At 40.5% G+C, this 21,420-nt stretch overlaps 1 protein-coding gene across 1 annotated transcript in view; it reads right to left on the reverse strand.

Moving 5' to 3' along the window:
• Positions 1–21,420, reverse strand: part of LOC140997846 (hemicentin-1-like) — a 79,575-nt gene that overhangs the window by 38,024 nt on the left and 20,131 nt on the right. The window contains exon 3 of the mRNA XM_073467900.1: positions 15,185–15,460. Within this exon, the coding sequence (XP_073324001.1) occupies positions 15,185–15,460 (276 nt within the window). The remainder of the gene's footprint in view (positions 1–15,184; positions 15,461–21,420) is intronic.

Here is a 21,420-nt window from a genome sequence, read left to right on the forward strand (position 1 = left end):
TATGAAATACGGGAGCGACTGAGCGACACGGATTACGTTGTCAGTACTCCGGAGAGACGGCGAAAAACACGCGTGTGCCATGTGAACATGCTGAAGCAATATTTTAGCAGAGCCGAGGTTGCAACTCCGGAGGGTCCCTGCAAAACTGTGGCTGGCAGTTCAGCTATGATTGTGAGAGAAGTTCCGGGCCACTCGGACGGTGATGATGGGTTAAAGCTGCGTCCCCCTTCTCACCAGAGTGCCCGTTTAGCCAACTCCGAAATGTTGAAAGCACTGCCCGGGCATCTGGCTCACTTGTCAGGGGAACAACCGCGAGACATAATTCAGTTGATCACCCGGTTCTCTTGTCTGTTCGGTGATGTTCCCACTCAAACCACTGTGTTAGAGCACGATATAGAGGTGAAAGAAGCCAGGCCGATAAAGCAACATCCATATCGTGCGAATCCGGTTAAGCGTGAGCTAATGAAGAAAGAGACGGAGTATTTAGTGCAGCACGGGTTAGCCAAACCTAGCGTAAGTCCTTGGAGCTCTCCCTGTTTGTTAGAGGCCAAATCTGATGGGTCGCCACGTTTCATCACAGACTTCCGCAAAGTCAATGCTGTGACTGTCCCTGACTCGTATCCTCTCCCGCGGATGGAGGATTGTATTGACAATCTGGGTCCCTCTAAATTTGTGAGCAAGTTAGACCTGCTCAAGGGATATTGGCAGGTGCCGTTAACCAAACGTGCGTCGGAGATCTCTGCCTTTGTAACTCCCGATCGCTTTCTACAGTATACAGTGATGGCATTCGGCATGTGCAACGCCCCCGCCACTTTTCAAAGGTTAGTAAATGTCGTTTTGGCTGGGGTAGGAAATTGCAATGCATATCTAGATGACCTAATCGTGTACTCCGTTACCTGGGAAGAGCATTTACAAACTTTAGAACAAGTGTTCACCAGGCTGGCTTCAGCGAATCTTACTTTAAACTTAGCCAAGTGTGAATTTGGGAAAGCCTCCGTCACCTACTTGGGAAGGGAAGTGGGTCAGGGACAGGTGAGGCCCCTAGAGGCCAAGGTTTCAGCCATACTGGACTGTCCAGCCCCTTCCTCGCGAAAAGCTCTTCGCAGATTTTTAGGCATGGCTGGATATTACAGGAGCTTCTGTAGGAACTTCTCGTCAGTTGCTCATCCCTTAACTAAGCTAATTAGCCCAAAGGTGAACTTTGTCTGGTCCCCTGAATGTCAGCATGCCTTTGAGAGTGTGAAGGCTCTTCTGAGTCATGCCCCGGTGCTCGCTGCCCCCGACTCCTCTCGACCGTTCAAGCTCGAGGTAGATGCTAGTGGGGTGGGTGTGGGGGCGATTCTGCTACAGACAGGGAATGATGGGGTGGATCACCCGGTGTGCTATTTTTCTCGGAAGTTCCTGAAGCATCAGCTCGGTTATTCCACCATTGAGAAGGAAACCCTGGCGTTGTTAATGGCACTCCAGTATTTCGAGGTCTACGTCGGCTCCAGCCCGTTGCCAGTGCTAGTGTTCACTGACCATAACCCCCTTGTCTTCCTGGCGAGCATGTACAACCACAATCAGCGGCTAATGAGGTGGGCGTTAATTATGCAGGACTTCAATATTAAGATTCAACACCGAAAGGGGGTGGACAACGTGTTAGCGGATACACTGTCGAGATTTTGAACACTGGCGGGTTTTTGTGAAAAAAGTGGTAATTTTGTGATTAAAAAAAAAAAAAAGGGTGTATATTTTTTTTTTTGTCTTAAGGGGAGGGGTGTTACGGCCCCCGCCGTTACGTCCCGGCGCGGGTGGGTCTGTGTTTATCCCCTGTACTAGGTGTGGCTGTCAGCTGGGGACGTGCTGCAGGTGACGCTGGAGCCTGGGAACCGGACAGTGATTGGTGCGACCCGTGCCGCACCTTCGCTCGGGCCGACCAATCAGCTGGAGACAATTGCCGTGGCTCGGGCATTTAAATGGAGCTGCCTGAGCATCGAGGCGGCTTTTTTGTTGTGGTGTATCGGTGATGAGCTTGCCTCGGTGAAAACTACTCTTGTGTATTAGATCGTGGAAAACGGTGGAGGTTGGTAGCTGGATGTATTGGGACTGGGCAGGGTTTAGTTGTTTATTCTGTTCACTGATTTTTTCATCACGAAGATATTCCTTTGTTACATTCCCTAGTTAGGGGTGCTGTTTGATGTGTATTTTGTTGTTTATAGTAGATTAGTTAGTGAGGTTTTTCTTTCCCGTTTTGGTTTTCCAGTTAGAAGATTATAGGCTCTGTTTAGAGTTCTCCTTTTGTTATATTTGTTTGTTATTTTGAACAGCACTCGTGCGCCCTCTGTTCCCTTTTACCTCACCTCCTTTAGTTAAGACGACCTGAAGCTTCATTTAATAAAAATCCTTTGTTGTTAAACCTTAAAATCTGGTTCTTATGTTACTTCCTCATACCCCCTTTGCTTATGGTCGTAACAGCAGGCATCTTGAGAAAGAGCGTCTGATCTTTTAGTGGTTTTCTTTTATCTTGACCAATCAATGTACTTTCCTTTTTTCTTTTCCTGCTCATCTGTAGAAGGAGATTCTTTAGTTTCATTATCCAGGCTACAGCTCCTTTTAAGTCATCCCATGATGAATAATACTCAATGAGCCTGCTTGCGGGATTTTTCTCTGAGGTAGAGGTGACAGTGGTACAATAGCCTCTTTCCTCACCTCTGGATCATCTGGGAGGATGGAGCCGAGCTCTACAGGATTTTCTGGCCATCCTGTTTCTGATTTTGCCAGAAACTCTGGTCCTTGAAGCCATCTCTTGGAGCTGAGAAAGGATTCAATGCTCAGGCCTCGAGATGCATCATCAGCCGGGTTGTGTTTGGAATCTACAAACCTCCACTGACTCACCTTTGACAAGTTATGGATCACTGCAATCCTATTAGCCACAAAGGTTCGAAATCTCCGTGTTTTATTTCGAAGATATTTCAGAACAGACTGGCTGTCAGTCCAGAAAGTGGATTCTTGGAGTTCAATTTTAAGTTCTGTGCGAAGCATTCTGTCTATTCGTGAAGCCAGTGTGGCAGCAGTGAGTTCCAGTCTTGGGATAGTTGTTGTATTGAGTGGAGTTACTCTTGATTTTCCCATGACAAATGCAACATGTACCTCTTCAGAATCATTTGTGAACCTTAAATAACTTGCAGTTCCATAACCTTGTTCACTTGCATCACAAAAGTTATGCGGTTGTGCAGTTTTTACTTGGCCAAAGTTCTTCGGTTTCACACACCTGTTAATTTGGAATCTGGCCAGCTCATCCAGCTCTTTAAGCCACCGTTGCCATGGTTTTAACAATTCCACAGGAATCGCTTCATCCCATCCATACTTCACTTCACAGAGTTGTTGAAGGATTTGCTTGGCTTTCAATATGAAAGGGGCAAGAAAACCAAGAGGATCATACACAGAACTCACTATGGCAAGTATGTTTCTTCTGGTGGGGTTTTTCTTGTTAACAGTGACACGAAAGCTGAATATATCATTTTCAATGTCCCAGTACAGTCCTAATGCTCTGTCATTAGGCAGCTTCTCCCTGTCCAGATCCAGGTTCTTAATGTGTTTTGCTCTGTCATCATCAGGGATGGATGCCAACACAGCACGACTATTACTAACCCACTTGGTTAGTTTGAATCCTCCAAGGGAGCACATTTCTCTGAGGTTCCTAACAAGGCATATTGCTTGCTTCTCTGTTGGAACTGACCTGAGACAATCATCAACATAAAAATTAGACTTGACTGTGTCGGACACTTCTCCATCAAATGCGTTACTGTTATCCTCTGCAGTTTTTTGCAGTGCAAAGTTTGCACAGGTTGGAGAAGATACAGCTCCGAATAGATGAACCGTCATCCTATATTCCTCCAATTCCTTGCTTGTGTCTCCCTCTGGCCACCATAGGAATCTGAGCAAGTTTCTGTCCTCTTCATGAACTCTCACTCTGAAACATGCTCTCAATATCTGCCATAACTGCAACTGGCTCGTGCCGGAATCTGAGTAAAACACCAATAAGAGAGTTAGCTAAGTCTGGGCCCTGTAGGAGTACATTATTGAGTGATGCTCCTTTGAAGGTTGATGCACAATCAAAGACTCTACACAGAGGGGTTTTTTTACGTTTATGATGCACACCATGGTAAGGTATGTACCACAATCTGCCGTTCTCCGGTTTTAAATCCTCTAGTGGTACCTTCTCAGCATAACCTTTTCTGATGATGTCATTCATGAAGTCTCTGTACTCACTCGCATACACTTGATCCTTTTGAAATTTCCTTTTGAGATGTAATGTTCGTTGTTCTGCCATCTGATAGTTGTTTGGCATACAGATGCTCCTATCACGAAGCGGTAAAGGTAAGTAATAATGGCCATTTGTGAGAATTACAGAACTTGAGGCAATCTGCATGAACTGTTGGTCATCAGCTGACATCTCCATTTTCTCCTCATAGTCTTTCTCTGAAAGTCGTGTGCATATTGTCTTTCCAGGAGCCTTTCAATGTGCATAATGGAGATTCGGTTCACGGATGCCACGGTGCGTTCCTTTTCCATAGCAGTAGAGACATTGAGTGGACCATTAACCATCCATCCTAACAGTGTTCTAACTGCATATGGTCCGTTTCTTTGGCTATTAATGATTCTCCATGGTTCCATAGCCTTTGGTGCATTCAGTCCAATAAGAAGATCCACATCAGCATCTATTTCCTTTACCTTGATCTCCTGCAGGTAAGGCCACCTGTTTAAATCCGTCTGGGTGAGAATGTTTTTCTTTGTCACAGGAATTTTGTCTTGAGTATATAACTTTGGCAGTGTCAGGTAAGTACCATCTTCTATATGACCGACCTCTAGACCAGTTAGCTCATAGCTCTTAACAGCCTTTTCTGTTCCCATAGTCTGCAGAAGAACTTCAGTTCTACGGCCTCTAGCGTTGAAGCTTCCTCATGAGGTTCTCTGTACAAAATGTGTCAGTGCTGCCGGGGTCCAGTCTCTACCAGCCCCAGAACCTTCACCCTCTCCAAGTGACACAAGAGCACTGCTGATCGATGCTTCTTCAGGTTTAGCTGCCATACTATATAGCTCTGCCTTGTGAGTGTATGTCTCAGGTTTGGGGGATCTCTTTATGTGCAGAATAGTGGGGTGATTGGCTTGACAACTCTGACATTTCATTCTTCTTTTGCAGTTTTTACTCAAATGCCCCACTTTCAAACATCCAAAGCACAATCCATTATCTTTAAGAAACTCAATTTTAGCTTCATGAGGCTGAACATTTATTTTCCGACATTCAGCCAAGAGGTGTTTACCAGCACAAAAGGAGCATGCGGTGTCATGAGTGCTGGAGTTCGAGTTAACTTTACTGGGTGATTTCTCTTGCGTCCATTTCTCTTCTTTACTGTCAGGTACCATCACCACTGTGGTAGCAAAACTGCTTCCTTTACTTTTAAATCTGTTTGGTTTTGTGTCTGTGAAAGTTTTGGCCTTTAAAGTCCTAATATGCGTGAGAGGATCATGAATATCACCAAAAAGAGGATCTTGTAGTATCTTAGCTTGCCTTTCAATGAATGCCACAAGGTCCTGCAATCTTGCACGTGTGTTACTGTGTTCCAAAATGGCACAAGCTTCAGTTCTCCACCTCTCCCTCAGTTTATAAGGAAGTTTCGACACGATGAGCTTTAAGTTGGACGGCAGGTCAAGCTCCTCCATGTCCTGCAAACCTCTCATGGCAGTAAAACAGCCTCTTAAGAAAAGTGCATAACTTTGCAGTGCCTTTCCATCCTCTGGCTTTATATTGTTCCAGTTCAGAGCTTTAGCCATATAAGCATTTGCAATCTTTATTTCATTTCCAAAATGCACCTTTAACAGTCTCTTGGCCTCCACAAAACCTGCTACAGAATCCATATGAAGACAGCTACGGACCAACTCCTGGCAGGGTCCTGATGTATACTGCTCCAGGTAATATAACATGTCTTGGCAGTTATTTTTTTTCTCCTCAATGTTATGCTGAAATGCCCTCATAAAGATTTGAATTCAGAAGGGTTTCCATCAAAAACTGGAATTTCTCGTGCAGGAAGTGATGCTTGTTTATGCTGTAAAACCAATAAATCAGCAATATCATTTTGTCTTTGCATTACAGTCAAGAAATTGTCTTCATTGTTTGTCATGTTAATCCCAGCACCTGTTGCTGTTTGCGGAGAACTCTGAACAGTAGGACCATGCTGTTGTAGAGTAATGCGTGTCATTCTCTTAGTTTGTGGTGGAGAGCTTATTGTTGATTTGGCTTGTTGGTTTAAATACCTTTGTAAGGGTGTTTTGGGAATTGCTCCAAGTTCAGCAAATTCAACTGGAGATGTTTCTGGATTCACTGTTACATCAGTGTTCTCTTGGTAAGTTTCCAAGTATTCATTCATGCCATCCCCTTGTCGTGCTTGTGGTACTTGTGTTGGTAAGTGTTGTTCATTTTGAGATTCAAAGTTTTCCAGCACTTTTAATTTTGCCTCAGATTCAGCCAGATTCATTTCCAGCTCCATTTGTTCCATTTTGGTTTTTAGTTGAGCCTTCTCCATGTCCAGGGCATGTTTCTTTTCCAAAGTTGCTGCCCGGGCTAACAGAGCAGCTCTTTCTGTGGCAACTTTAAGTAGAGCTGAGGCAACAGAAGAAGTAGCAGATGATCGTTTTGAGACTCGTGACCTCTTTGAAACGTTGGAAATGCTGTCCTGGGGTCCAATGAGTGACTGAGGATCTGTTTGAGAAGTTTTCCACTTCTCCACATCCTTAAGGAAATCCGCAAATGTGGACATTTTTGGTTCATACCAATCAATTCTGTAATTGCAGCCGTTCTAATGAATTTATTTTGAAATGCGTGCTTTTATTTTGAAATATGTAGAATGTAGAACTCATTCAATTTCATTTCACCACAAGTCGCAAGCATTCAACCCCAAAGCATGAGAAGCTTTTCCACAAGACATTTATTTTCATTTTCCATTCAAAACTTTATGCTTCAAGACATCATTGGATTTCGTTTTGTTTGTCAGTGTGCACACTTAATTGATTGCCCGATGATGCGATTTCCATTAATGTAACATTTCATTCCTTCATAACTTCCAGCGCAACTTTAGTTTTACTCACGAGTCCGCTGAGGCCGATGTGTGTCTAAGTCCATAAAGGTCCAGCGCCTGTTCCGATGCGTTGGATCATCCACACATATCCACAGGTTGCGGTGTTTTTAGACAAAATGTGGCGGCATTTTAACCGGCAGCCGGCATCCAGCCGCCGTCCTTTGTTCAGGGGTTCGCTGTGGTTGTGACGCACTCCCATAAAAAACAATCACTGCCTCTTCAATCTTAAACAGCGTTTTATTTGTCGGGTTTGCAGTGTCCACACAACTTAAAAGTCACGAATATCTACTTAAAGAAAAGCCCAAATACAAACGAATAAAGAGAGCGGTCTAAAAACATTGTGGCTCTCCCCTGTCTCATCATCAGAGACACCTGTCCCACCTCCCATTATCTGTCCTCATTTCCTGGGAGGTGGCTTATCACTGTTATGAATTTAAACAGTTAAATAAAAACATAATCTTCATCTAAACAACTATTCATTTGCTCATCAATAATAGTGATAACATTAATCAAACGAAAATAGGCAATAATGGCTCTAATAACTGTATATGTGTATATTTAGTGTATTAATTGTAAGTTAGCTCTGTAGTTGAGGGAGCAGATATGCTGTGATCTTACTGTCTATGATCCTGTTAAGGTTCAGATTATGAGGACATCTTATAAAAACAGTTGGTTTAGTTCAGGGACAGATTGAGGTCGTGTTAATGAGAAACATGCACATCAACAAACAGCCTTCCATCTCAACTACTTGCCTCAACACAACCTCAACCCTAAACCTGAAATTAATTTAAACTTTAAAACCAAGTTTTAATCCTCAAACTGCCTGAAATATGAGAAGACCAGACAAAACGTCCTCACCATCATCCAACATGGTGGAAACACACACAGTAGAAAACTTCACAGCACACGTAGAGCTAAGTTACTTTTCATGATCAGATGAATTCTGGTAAATGGTGTTGTTGAATCTGGGTCAGTTCTGGCGCTGCTCTTCTTCTTGTCTGCAGGAAACAAAACGTACTTACAGTGAAGAAAGTCCCACCTGACCTGATCCTACTCAGTGTCAATACACAGAATAATTAATGTCAGAGAGAATAAAACAACTGTCGAGACTCTGCACATGAGATCCATGTAAAGAATGAGTTGTGTTGTCTGTTAATTATGAACATGTTGATAAAATACATAATTTAAACTTACTTGTCCTACAATTGAGTTTCCAAAGCAGTAAAGCTAGAACAGCAACAGCAACACCAAGAACCACAACGTAACCAATCCAGCAGACCACCCTGAAACAGATGAACAGTGAAGGTATCAGTCAGAATGTCAGTGCAGATGTTAAACAGCAGACTGGACGTCACAGCTCACACAGAACAACTAAAAGTGAGTCCGCTCCTGAAATATATAACATCAATACATCACTATGGTAACCTGACGCTGATGTTCCAGTGAGCTGAAGGTTTATTAACAGTTGAAATTTTACACAGCATATTATTCAATCACCAAAAGTTTAATGAAGATATTGTTATAAAATGTCTCGATGTTCGATCTGAACACACATTATGTTGTTTGGAATCAAATAAAACTTGAATAAAACAATATAAGAGGAAGAATCTCACCTGGCTGTGTAGCTGCACCTGTGAAGATAACAAGGAGTGACTTATCAGTTATAAAGGACCATGATGAGGCTCAGTTACAGCTCCCAGCATTATTCAACAGAGGATCATATTTCAGACACATTTCACTTCTACAAAGAGTTCGTAACTATTTACAACTAAAACACTTTTTCTGACTCACATCATGACAGAAACACATCAACAGTGACGACTTTACAGCAGCTCCTGAACTTTTACACATTTGTTGTGCTTAAAAAAACATTAAAGGACGTCATGTGAACTTTGTTGTCCATTTACATTAAAGTAATAGAGAAAATGTGTTATGAAATGTGAAACACAGGGTCATTAAAAGCTTGTCCCCTTCTGTTAACAGGGCTCGGGTGTGGCCACTTTAATAGGAACACCTGTACAATCTAAAGCAGGGCTGAGCAACATATACAATATATACTGTTGTCATGATGTGAGACTATATATTGTCTTAGATATTTGATATTCTCACATGGTGATATATCATAACTGTTGTCTGTTCCTGGTTTTAAAGGCTCATTACAGTAAAGTGACGTCATGTTCTGAACTCACCAGACTGTTCGACTTGTTCTGATACTTTCTTTACCCACTGAGTCATTATATCCACATTAATGATGATTATTATCAGAAATCTCATCGTGTTAATGTTTCGTGAAAGTAACAATCGTCATCCCTACAATATTATCACAGTAGGGCCTGTTTGGTCAAACATATTGAGATATTTGATTTTGTGGCCCCGTCCTAACATTTATGAAGCACTTTTGAGAAAAATTCAAAATATCGAGTTACATATTGTATATCACGACCACTTTCAGTCTGAGCTCCTCAGTGGACCTGAGCTGGTACCAACATCATTCTTTCATGTCACTGAGACAAAGATTTAGTGATGAAGATCCTGTGGCATCAGAACCAGAAGCAGCACCAGTGTGACTTGAGGAGACAGAGCTCAGATGTGTTTCAGGACTAAGAGTTTCTCTCTCAGTGAACACAGTTTCTCTGATTAATGAACTAAATGAACACATGAATCAAGTGTATGTGCTCATATTGTAGTCATGTATCATCACACACAGAATAACAAACACACTGTGGCCACTTTATTAGGCCCACAATAATGATCTGATGCAATCCAACACAACTGTCCTGACTCAAACTTCACTTTTATGATAAAATATGAAGTAAAATAAAGATTTGTGTATGTTGCAGTTTGATACTATGAGATTCATGATGCACAAAACTTCTCAATGAGCTTCATAACTGTCCTCAGATGTTTCCTCTGAAACATATTTACTGTAAAGAGAGTGAGTGTAACACTGGGAATCTAACTGCATCACATACAGCACATATAGTGTTAATAATTAATAAACGTTCATTCTCTCTCTAATCTCTGGTGACTGATGAACCAACGTCATCATTTCTATGAAGACATTTTTCACTCAGTTTGAAACATTCAAAATTATTTACATATTAAATCACAACTAGGAAGAATCTCACCGTGAATATACACATAGGTCTCAGCAGATATCTCATGGCTGATATTCTTCTGCGTAGCTACACAGCTGTAGGTGTCGGTCTTGGTCACAAGAATGTTGACAGTGATGTCTGAACGACCTCCTCTTTCTGATTCCTGTGGCGAATCAGCATGAAGAGTGTTGTTATCACTGTCCTTCCACTCTACTGTAAGAGGTGGATCACCATGAGCTTCACACTGCAGCAGCGCCCAGTCCTTTGTTTGATTAAGTGTCTTGATATATGGCTTTCGAGCTGCACCTGTAAACACATTATAAACAATAGATTATAAAGAGACAGTTTCAGCATTATCAATGTAATATTGGGATTTTGTTCATCCACACTCTGCTTGTATCCAGTTTACAGTGTGAAGAGAAAAACACAATAAAAGCCTCCAGCATCATTTTATGGGACGATATTTCAAACATTTTAAACTGTTTCCAGTTTGAGGCAGAAGCACAAATACAGTGAACTTGTTAAACTGAACTATAAAGATTGTAATAAAATATAAAACATAGTGTTCAAAGGTAAACACACCTGATGTGTCACATGTTAGTGAGAACTACTTTAATTATGCTGCCTGATGTTGGGACTCAGAAGGATTGTGACATAAATATTAAACATAAAGTTAAAATTCATGAACCCAGAATGAACCAGCGACTAAACTACATTAATAAAGTAGATTACATTATTCTGTCACGCCAGTAAAAAGACTTTATATGGAGGCTTTTTGGGAAATGCAGTAATTAATTATTTAACTAACACAATAACTTCTTCATGTAATTACACAATCTGAATAAAAGTATTAGATTTAATAACACACAGGCTTCTTGGATTAAAAGATGTTGTTGTATAACTATAATATAATAAACGTGTCCACCTTTAAGTGACGAGTGATCCCAGTCAGTTCAACACAGAGAGGTTCAGGCCCACAGATGTTAGTGTTTAGACTGACAGGCCTGAGAAGACATTTACAGAAACACCTGCAGAGGTGGAGAGTGACGTCATCAGAATCAGGACTCACCTGGGATGTTTCTGACTCTTAAGACTTGACCTGAAAGGAAAAACAAACACACGTTAGATTGTTTTGAAACAGACAGGTAATACTGTGTAAAAGTCATATTTCATCTACTATAGACGGCTGAAATTTCATTGAACAGAGACATAATCTGCAGCGTGTCTCTGATATCAGGCATGTTTGATACAGAGGTCATCTCTCCAGATGTGGCTGCAGCTCTGTGGGCTCGAGGCCCTGCCAGATGTGTATTCTGACCACAACAAAAGTCCATCTGGGACTCTTGAACCAGTCGCAGCAGTAAATGAGTGGACATCTTTAACTGTTTAATGAAAGCACTCACCAACAACAAGCTCAATGATGAATGTTTGTCTCGGCTGAAGATTTGGAAAATCGCAGCTGTAGGTCCCACTGTCGGCCATCTTTGTTTTTGTGATCTTTATGGAGGCGTTGCCGTTCTTCAGTTGATCTTGAAAATGTGAGACTCGACCTCTGAACTGCTGATCTTGACTTGTGAAGATGCCTGAATTATAATAGAACACCTCCTTCTGACCATCTTTCCTCCATTCAAAGGTCTTTCCTGTGATGTCCTCCTTGGTGCTGGGGGAACAGGGTAAAACAGCATCACTGCCTTCTTTCACGTCCACTCTGACACCTGGAAGATAAAAACATGTGTTACTCAGTATGTTAACATGCAGAGTCATCAGGAAACAAAGTCAGATAACAACTTTACACACCACAACAATAACTCAACACCTGTTTCCTCTAACATAATAGTTTTGGTTGTGTCGTGCTTGTTCTGACATATTTTAAGTATATTTAAGCTACACTTCACTCGCATTTGCCCCTAAAAAAATGTATGTGCGAACCGGTAAAATGAAGGTCACAAGTTACCATCGCAACCACAAGTTACCATCACAACCACAAGTTACCAGCACAACCACAAGTTACCATCACAACCACAAGTTACCAGCCCTTTTCACACAGAGTTGGTTGAGCTGGTTGTTCACACAGAGCTGAGCAGCTCCGGCTTAAAGACGAACCAGAGTAATTCACACAGCAAGCCGGTGCTGCGGGTCCAGAAGAGGCGTGACGGTACACGTCATGGTGATGACGTATGTGTTTTTTTCAAGGTGTTCCCCGGTGTCCTCCTGTTAATCTAAACATGTACCTGCTGACTGTTTATAATCATATGGATGCTGTTATAATGTGCTGTGGTTGAGATCCTGACCCACCAAACATCCTGGAAAGTGACAAAGTTACGTTTTTCTCTAAATGACATAATCGCCATCAGTCAACAGGACGCTGTCTGACTCTTTCACTCGCGGGGAGGGAGGCTGTTTTCTGGGGGGAAAGTTCACTAAGTCTCGGTGGAGGACTGACCGTCGTGGTGATTTTTTTCACCGTGAGTTAAAGTTTTTTGACGGGGACAGACGCTGTTTTTCGGGCAGAAATGTGACGAAGAGTCGTCGGACAGACAGGAGGACAGAGGCTTTTCCTCATATAAGTTTCCAAAGAGACGACCAGTTACTACGTTACAGTTGTTTGGTCATGTGACGTTGCTTGTGGGACATTTCTCTATATTTTGTTGAGTGATGGACCTGTTTAGTTACCAAAACCATTGTTTTGCTGCCTGAAATGAAAAAAAAAAATGAAATCAAACACTGTAAATCAAAATTTTGTTTGTGCTGCCTATTTTAATGTGAATTGTTCAGCATCGATAAATACATATTTTTTGTGCTCCCAGATATTTTACTTTAGGAGAACATGTGCTCGTTGGGAAAAATGTCAGTGTAGAGCCCTGTTACAGTATAGTTTATTAGGTTTTTGTTATTGAGCTTTGTGTTTGAATGTTACAAAATGTATTCAGCTGGAAACTCTTCAGCTTTATAACACCAGGAGAAGTTGTAGTTTTATTCATTCATCTTGATTTATTGGACTGGATTCAACGACACAACTAACCACCAAACTATCCTGTTCCTCAGCTGCAACACACAGGTTGTTTTACTTTTTAATTCAAATATGTTCACTGTACTTTCTAAGGACATCAGATTAAAGCTTCACATGTCAGAGGAATTATGTTTTTTAAACAGAATTATGTTCACTGATGTTTCTCTGATTTATTATTGGAGAAATCTGAAAGTCTTCAGCTAAGCTAACAGCTCTGTGAGGCTAACATGCTAACTAGCACCGGGCTACATCTCAGTTTTATATTGTTATTGTGATATGAGACTAAATCAATGATGATGTCATTATATCATGATATGTCATAAGAGCTTTTAAAGGCTGTATTACAGTAAAGTGATGTAGTTTTCTGAACTTACCAGACTTTTCTGTTTGTTCTAATACTTTAGTCATTATATCCACTTTACTGGTGATTATTGATCAGAAATCTCATTATGTTCATATTTTGTCCAAGTATCAATAGTTCTCTCTACAATATTATCACAGTACTGATGTCACTGTGGGGCCTATTTGGTCAAAAATATTGAGATATTTGATTTTGTGGCCCCGTCCCAACATTTATGAAGCACTTTTGAGAAGATTTCTGAATATTGAGTTACATATCGTATATCAGGATGAGGCCTAAAAATATTGTGATATAATTTTAAGGCCGTACCTCGCAGCTCTAATCTAAAACAATCCAACACAACTGTATATTATATAATCTTATAAAACATAACTCAACAGTATTAAAAGTAATTTATTGTCTTTAACATTTCATGAATATTTAGTCGGAGTGAGTTAAAATGTGTGATGATGTTTAATGAGTCATGTTGTTATTATCACTCATCATAACTCATCATTTCAGATCAGTGTCATGTCACATTATCTTCTGTTTCCTCTTCTACTCACTCAGCAGCTCATATTCTGTGGTTCTGTACTGAACCGGTTCTGTCAGCTGGTTCAGTCAGTGACTCAACAGTTACACCTCGTAGTTATTATGTGGTGAACAACAAGCTCAGCTGTGTGTGAGACTCAGTTTGTGTGCTGTGATTCATTTTAGTCTGGCGATGCAGAAATCTTTGTTCAATAACCACATGTATGTACATTTAACTTGTCCAGGTGTGAACTCACAAACAGTCGGTGTAAAGGATTTAAACAGTCAGCAGGCAGAAGAGGCAGCCTGTGCAGCTTCACTACAGGCCTGGTTTGTGGAAACTGTCTCTCAACTGGAAAGGAGCCACAAACTTCACAGAAAAGGAGGCTCAGAGTTCAGGACCACTTTCAGTCTGAGCTCCTCAGTGGACCTGAGCTGGTACCAACATCATTCTTTCATGTCACTGAGACAAAGATTTAGTGATGAAGATCCTGTGGCATCAGAACCAGAAGCAGCACCAGTGTGACTTGAGGAGACAGAGCTCAAATGTGTTTCAGGACTAAGAGTTTCTCTCTCAGTAAACACAGTTTCTCTGATTAATGAACTAAATGAACACATGAATCAAGTGTATGTGCTCATATTGTAGTCATGTATCATCACACACAGAATAACAAACACACTGTGGCCACTTTATTAGGCCCACATTAATGATCTGATGCAATCCAACACAACTGTTCTGACTCAAACTTCACTTTTATGATGAAATATGAAGTAAAATAAAGATTTGTGTGTGTTGCAGTTTGATACTATGAGATTCATGATGCACAAAACTTCTCAATGAGCTTCATAACTGTCCTCAGATGTTTCCTCTGAAACATATTAACTGTAAAGAGAGTGAGTGTAATACTGGGGATCTAACTGCATCACATACAGCACATATAGTGTTAATAATTAATAAACGTTCATTCTCTCTCTAATCTCTGGTGACTGATGAACCAACGTCATCATTTCTATGAAGACATTTTTTATTCAGTTTGAAACATTCAAAATTATTTACATATTAAATCACAACTAGGAAGAATCTCACCTTGGATATACACAGAGGTCTCAGCAGATATCTGATGGTTGATTTCCTTCTGCTTAGCTACACAGTGATAGCGGCCGGTCTTGGTCACAGTAATGTTGACAGTGATGTATGAATGACCTCCTTTTTCTGAGACCTGTCGCTCATCAGCAGGAAGAGTTTTACCAGCACTGTCCTTCCACTCTACTGTAGGAAGTGGATCACCGTGAGCTTCACACTGCAGCAGGATCCCGTCCTTTGTGACATGAAGTATATCAATATTTGGCTTTGGAGCTGCACCTGTGAACACATTATAAACAATAAATTATAAAGAGACAGTTTCAGCATTATTAAAGTAATATTGGGATTTTGTTCATCCACACTCTGCTTGTATCCAGTTTAGTGTGAAGAGAAAAACACAATAAAAGCCTCCAGCATCATTTTATGGGACGATATTTCAAACATTTTAAACTGTTTCCAGTTTGAGGCAGACACACAAATACAGTCAACTTGTTAAACTGAACTATAAAGATTGTAATAAAATATAAAACATGGTGTTCAAAGGTAAACACACCTGATGTGTCACATGTTAGTGAGAACTACTTTAATTATGCTGCCTGAAAGAAAAATTAACCATAAAGTTAGTTGAACTTCTGCCAAGAGAAGGTTGTTAAAGATTTAACTGGGTTGTTTCATTTATTTTTACAATTATATTTATTTAAACATAAGAGTGTTTAATGTCAACGAGGGCAGACTGAATATGAGAAACTCTTCTCAGCATCTACACAAACAACACAGTTCAGAAGCACCAAGAGATGAGCAGATGATACTGAAGCTCCAAAGCTTGTTTGACTCTGTGACGTGAACTTTTCCAACAGAAACAACTGTTTCTAACAGAATCCAGCTGCACTTACATTTGACTCTACGTACGTATGATTGGTGCATCGCTTCAGTGTTTTTAAATTAAATGATCTTTTCCTTCCCTAAAGGTTGGTCCAGTGAAGGGACGGGAGGATGAAGACTTTGATTGTGGTTTGCTATAAAAACTCTAGTTGATAAGTTGATGATGGTGAATTACCATTATTGGGATAAATGTGAGTTTCCACACCAGTGACATAAAAAGCTGTTTAGCTCAATAACGAACAGTCATATTGATTTCCTGATTTATTTTGAATTGTCACAAGATGAGCCTGCATCTTTCCTGTGATACTAAAATATCTGTGATGCAATACATAAATATAAACATTGTTACATAAACATTAAACATAAAGTTAAAATTCATGAACCCAGAATGAACCTGGGACTAAACTACATTAATAAAGTAGATTACATTATTCTGTCACGTCAGTAAAAAGACTGGCAACCCCAGAACATATGATATAAAGTCGCAGGAAGCATTTTGCATCTGTCACGGAGGGGGTCAATGTGTGGGTACATTTCTGTCAAGGCAGTCTGACAATAATGTGACGGTGAAAAACCTTGAACTGGATAAGACTGTAATGTGCACATATGGATGAGGACTGTACACGATTCCAAGGCTGCATCCCAAATGTCATCCAAGATGACAAAGCCAAGCTCCTCTTCCCAGTGCTGTTTTATAACAGTTAAAGAGGGCATATTAATTGAAATGATGTATTCATAAACTTTGGCCAGCCTCCCCCTTTGAGAGTGTAAAAGCATGTTAATAATATGATCAAGATGAGTTTTAGGTGGGAGAGAGGGAAAAATCTGGGAACCTAATAAAATCCCTCACCTGCAAGAACTGAAAAAAAGGAGACCGTGGCAGATCAATTTTTTCTTTAAGTTGTGTGAAATTGGCGAAGACACCATCAATGTACAAGTGCTCCAGTGTTTGGATGCCCTTGGCATCCCAGGTTTTAAAAACAGAGGAATGCTAGAGGGGGGGAATAAGGGGTTGTAAGAGAGCGGGGAGAAGAGAGAGATGCTCTGCAGGCCAAAGGAAAGTTTAAATTGTTTCAGACTTCTTAAAGAATGCCACACAACTACATTATGTTTGGGGATTGAAACTGGGAGCGGGATCGATGCCCCTAAGAGAGCAGAGAGGGAGTATGGATGGCAAAGGGACGTTTAGATCATTTTTAATGCAAACATCAGACAAATAATTTGGCTTGCTGTGCAGTTAATTGCACAAACAGACAAGAGGAGAGCAGGGACAGATGCTGGTGTTTCAGATCAGTGACAGACTGCAGACAGCAGCTGGAGCTGTGGAGCTCTGGAGGAGACAGCTGTGGGCAGAGCACAGAGCTTCTGGAAGAATAAACCCCCGGACTCAAGGACAGCACTGAGTTTGTTTTTTAAACTTTTCAGATTAAAGAAGTGGATTTATCTTCACTCTTGCCACTGTTCTGTAATTGGATTAAACTGTAGTCCAGTTTAACTAGAGTGGTTTTTGATCTGGACCTGGTCTAATGTGGTCTGGATGTGTAAAAAGCAGTGAAATTGCCCTTTTTTCCACAAATAGAATATTTTAGGTGAACAGGAGATAAATGCTACAGTACAAATAAATCAAAGTCAGGATAATCAAACCCTGTGATGTCCCCTGTCATACTGGAGTATTGGTTTTGTTTGTTTTTTGGCTTTTTAATACTGAGCAGGTCGAACCACAGCAAATAGGTAGGAATAGAAATAAGACTGAAAATCAGTTCACCATGAGCAAGGACAATTAGGAAAAAATGCTTGAGTTGAAAATGATCAAAACTTTGATTGTGAACCAATTACAGACCGTGTCATTGTATAATTCATTCTCATTTCATTTCCTCCATATTTATCACGTTTGTCAATGAACTGGCTTGAAAATGACTAAACAGAGCCATCTGCAGGCTTCTTACTGAATATTTCAATAAGAAGCTGTGGATCAGACGCAGCTTCAGCGTCACTATACAGATTCCCGGGTCCACAGCTCTTCACCCCGGAACATGAATGACACAGAGAACTACAGAAGACAGTTCAGTGTCCGTTACTAAACCACAGAGCGGACGGTGAAAGCTCATAGACATATATAATATATATACTCATAGACATATATAATATATATACTCATAGACATATATAATATATATACTCATAGACATATATAATATATATACTCATAGACATATATAATATATATACTCATAGACATATATAATATATATACTCATAGACATATATAATATATATACTCATAGACATATATAATATATATACTCATAGACATATATAATATATATACTCATAGACATATAATATATATACTCATAGACATATAATATATATACGCATAGACATATAATATATATACGCATAGACATATAGACATAGACGCCTCATTGAGCGCTGGACCGTACTTGGATATACGTACTTGATATTGGAGGAGGCAGATCTGCGCGGTGAACTAACACAAGTGAACTTTACAAAGCTCCTTCTGCAAAGTGCTGTAAGTTAATGTCTCATTTACACATTCACACACGAACGAATATATTCAGGAAACAGACAGGAGCCAAAAACAACGTCTGTAACGTCCTCGGATGATTATAAACGTTAACTACTCCTCATATGTTCAGTAAACAGGTGGCACCAAACCACCGGATGTACTTTTATAATGTTTTTATGTGTTTACAGCTGCCAACGTGTGTAACGCTGCTACTGTGATGATACATGACGGTTAAATATTGAATCTGTGTCTATAATAACCAGATCCTGACATGTAAATGTGACATCTGTCTACCATACTGTCAACTTAAATATGGACAACTGACTGCATAATATATTAATCAGAATCAGAAATACTTCATTAATCCCCGACGGGAAATTGCTTGCGTTACAGCTGCTCCCATTCAAAGTCAAGAACATGCAGAAAAATAGTAATAATAACAATAACAATGAAAATAATAACAATAATACAAACTATATATATAGTGCATATTTATAAAAGTAGCCTACTGCAACTTTACTTTTTTTTTAACCATGTAATGTTATTTTATACAATATCATATTTTATAGTGTTCTGTCATGGAGTTTATCACTTCACTGCTAAAAGAAAAGAAAGCAGGCTCACTGCCAGTCGCAGTTTCTTATCTTGATTTGCGGACTTTTTAATTATTTGTCTCCATGATTGTTAATTTTATTACTTAGATGATCAGAAATCACCGTGTAAAAACGACGTAGGTGCTTTTTATTCCAACAGACATCACATTTACATGTCAGGATCTGGTTATTATAGACACAGATTCAATATTTAACCGTCATGTATCATCACAGTAGCAGCGTTACAGACGTTGGCAGCTGTAAACACATAAAAACATTATAAAAGTACATCTGGTGGTTTGGTGCCACCTGTAAACTGAACATATGAGGAGTAGTTAAAGTTTATAATCATCAGAGGACGTTACAGACGTTGTTTTTGGTTCCTGTCTGTTTCCTGAATATATTCGTTCGTGTGTGAATGTGTAAATGAGAGACATTAACTTACAGCACTTTGCAGAAGGAGCTTTGTAAAGTTCACTCCATTCACTTGTATCAGAGCTGCCTCCTCCAATATGGCGGCGACGCATCGCAGCAGCGGGCCAACCCGCTCAATGAGGCCTCTATGTGTATATGTGTCTATATATGTCTATATATGTCTATATGTGTCTATATGTGTCTATATATGTCTATATGTGTCTATATATGTCTATATGTGTCTATATGTGTCTATATATGTCTATATGTGTCTATATGTGTCTATATATGTCTATATGTGTCTATATGTGTCTATATATGTTTATATATGTCTATGGTTACACTCGTTACTTTATTAACTACACGGTTACATGTGCGTCACACTCAAAACGCTCCCCGGAGCAACAAACTTAATGTTACTGGAACCACTTTAGTTTCTTCAGGAGGCTTCTGACACACACACGTTTAATTTCACCACCGAGAAAAGAGTCCAACAATATCACGACATCCGGAAGATTTCAGTTCATCAGAAGAGTTTATGAGAAACGTTTAGTGTCGCAGCAGGAAGGAGACGACACGCACACACACCCCCACACACACACGCACACACACCCCCACACACACACGCACACACACCCCCACACACACAGCAGTGATGACGTCATATTGTTAGAGACTTTCTCGAGATAAAACTCAGCATAATTCAGCTGTAATTGATCCGAAGCATTCTGTAATCGATCCAATCAATACTATCGATCTGTGCTGATTATCAGGGTACGTGTGTGACGTCACACGCTGCGCAGGTGTCTTGTACGCACTAAAGCTGGAAGCAGCTGATGAACATCCAGCATGTTTCCGCATTGTTCCGCTGTTCAGATGAAATAAAGTGAGAATTAAAAACTGTCAGTGAGTGATGATCAGTTTTCTTACCGTCTCCAGCAGCAGACGTTTCTCCAGAGCAGCTCAGCAGACAGAGACACACGAGAGGAAGAAGCTCCATAGTTGTGATGTCCTCTGAGGACTTCACCACACTGATGGTGTCTCTAAAATAACGGAACTTCGCACAAAGGACAACACCCTTAGTAGTTCATCACAAAACAGTTTCGGTTTCACAGGACGAAGCAGCGAAGCTTCCGGTACAGACCTTTCAGAATAAAGGCGTCATCAACAGACCCGCATAGCCACAGATACATAGGGTCCATCCATGTCTCTTATTTGTGGATACAGAGGAAATAATGAATTAATATATAAACTCATTCTGCGCATTGAAATGGATCCTGTGCCTCTGAGCAGGACACAGTACAGAGTATAAATACACAGTACAGAGTATAAATACACAGTGCACAGTATAAATACACAGTACAGAGTATAAATACACAGTGCACAGTATAAATACACAGTACAGAGTATAAATACACAGTGCACAGTATAAATACACAGTGCACAGTATAAATACACAGTACAAAGTATTAAATACACAGTGCACAGTATAAATACACAGTACACAGTATAAATACACAGTGCACAGTATAAATACACAGTGCACAGTATAAATACACAGTACATAAAGGCTGCCACATGAAAAATACACACACTTGGTGCAGTAACAGACATAAATGTCAGCATGTTTCCATGTGTGTGAGCAGCAAACACTGAGGACAGGCTCCTTCAGGACCCCTCCCAGGCTCTGGTACCAGTGTTTGAGTGGCTCCCCGCGGGACGCCGGCTCCGCTGCCCGGCCTGCAGGACACAGAGGGGGAGAGCAACCTTTGTTCAGAGGCTGTTCAGCTCCTAAACTCCCATACACCCCGCCCCCCCCA

This window comes from Pagrus major, chromosome 6, assembly GCF_040436345.1.
Source record: "Pagrus major chromosome 6, Pma_NU_1.0".
Taxonomy (NCBI): domain Eukaryota; kingdom Metazoa; phylum Chordata; class Actinopteri; order Spariformes; family Sparidae; genus Pagrus; species Pagrus major.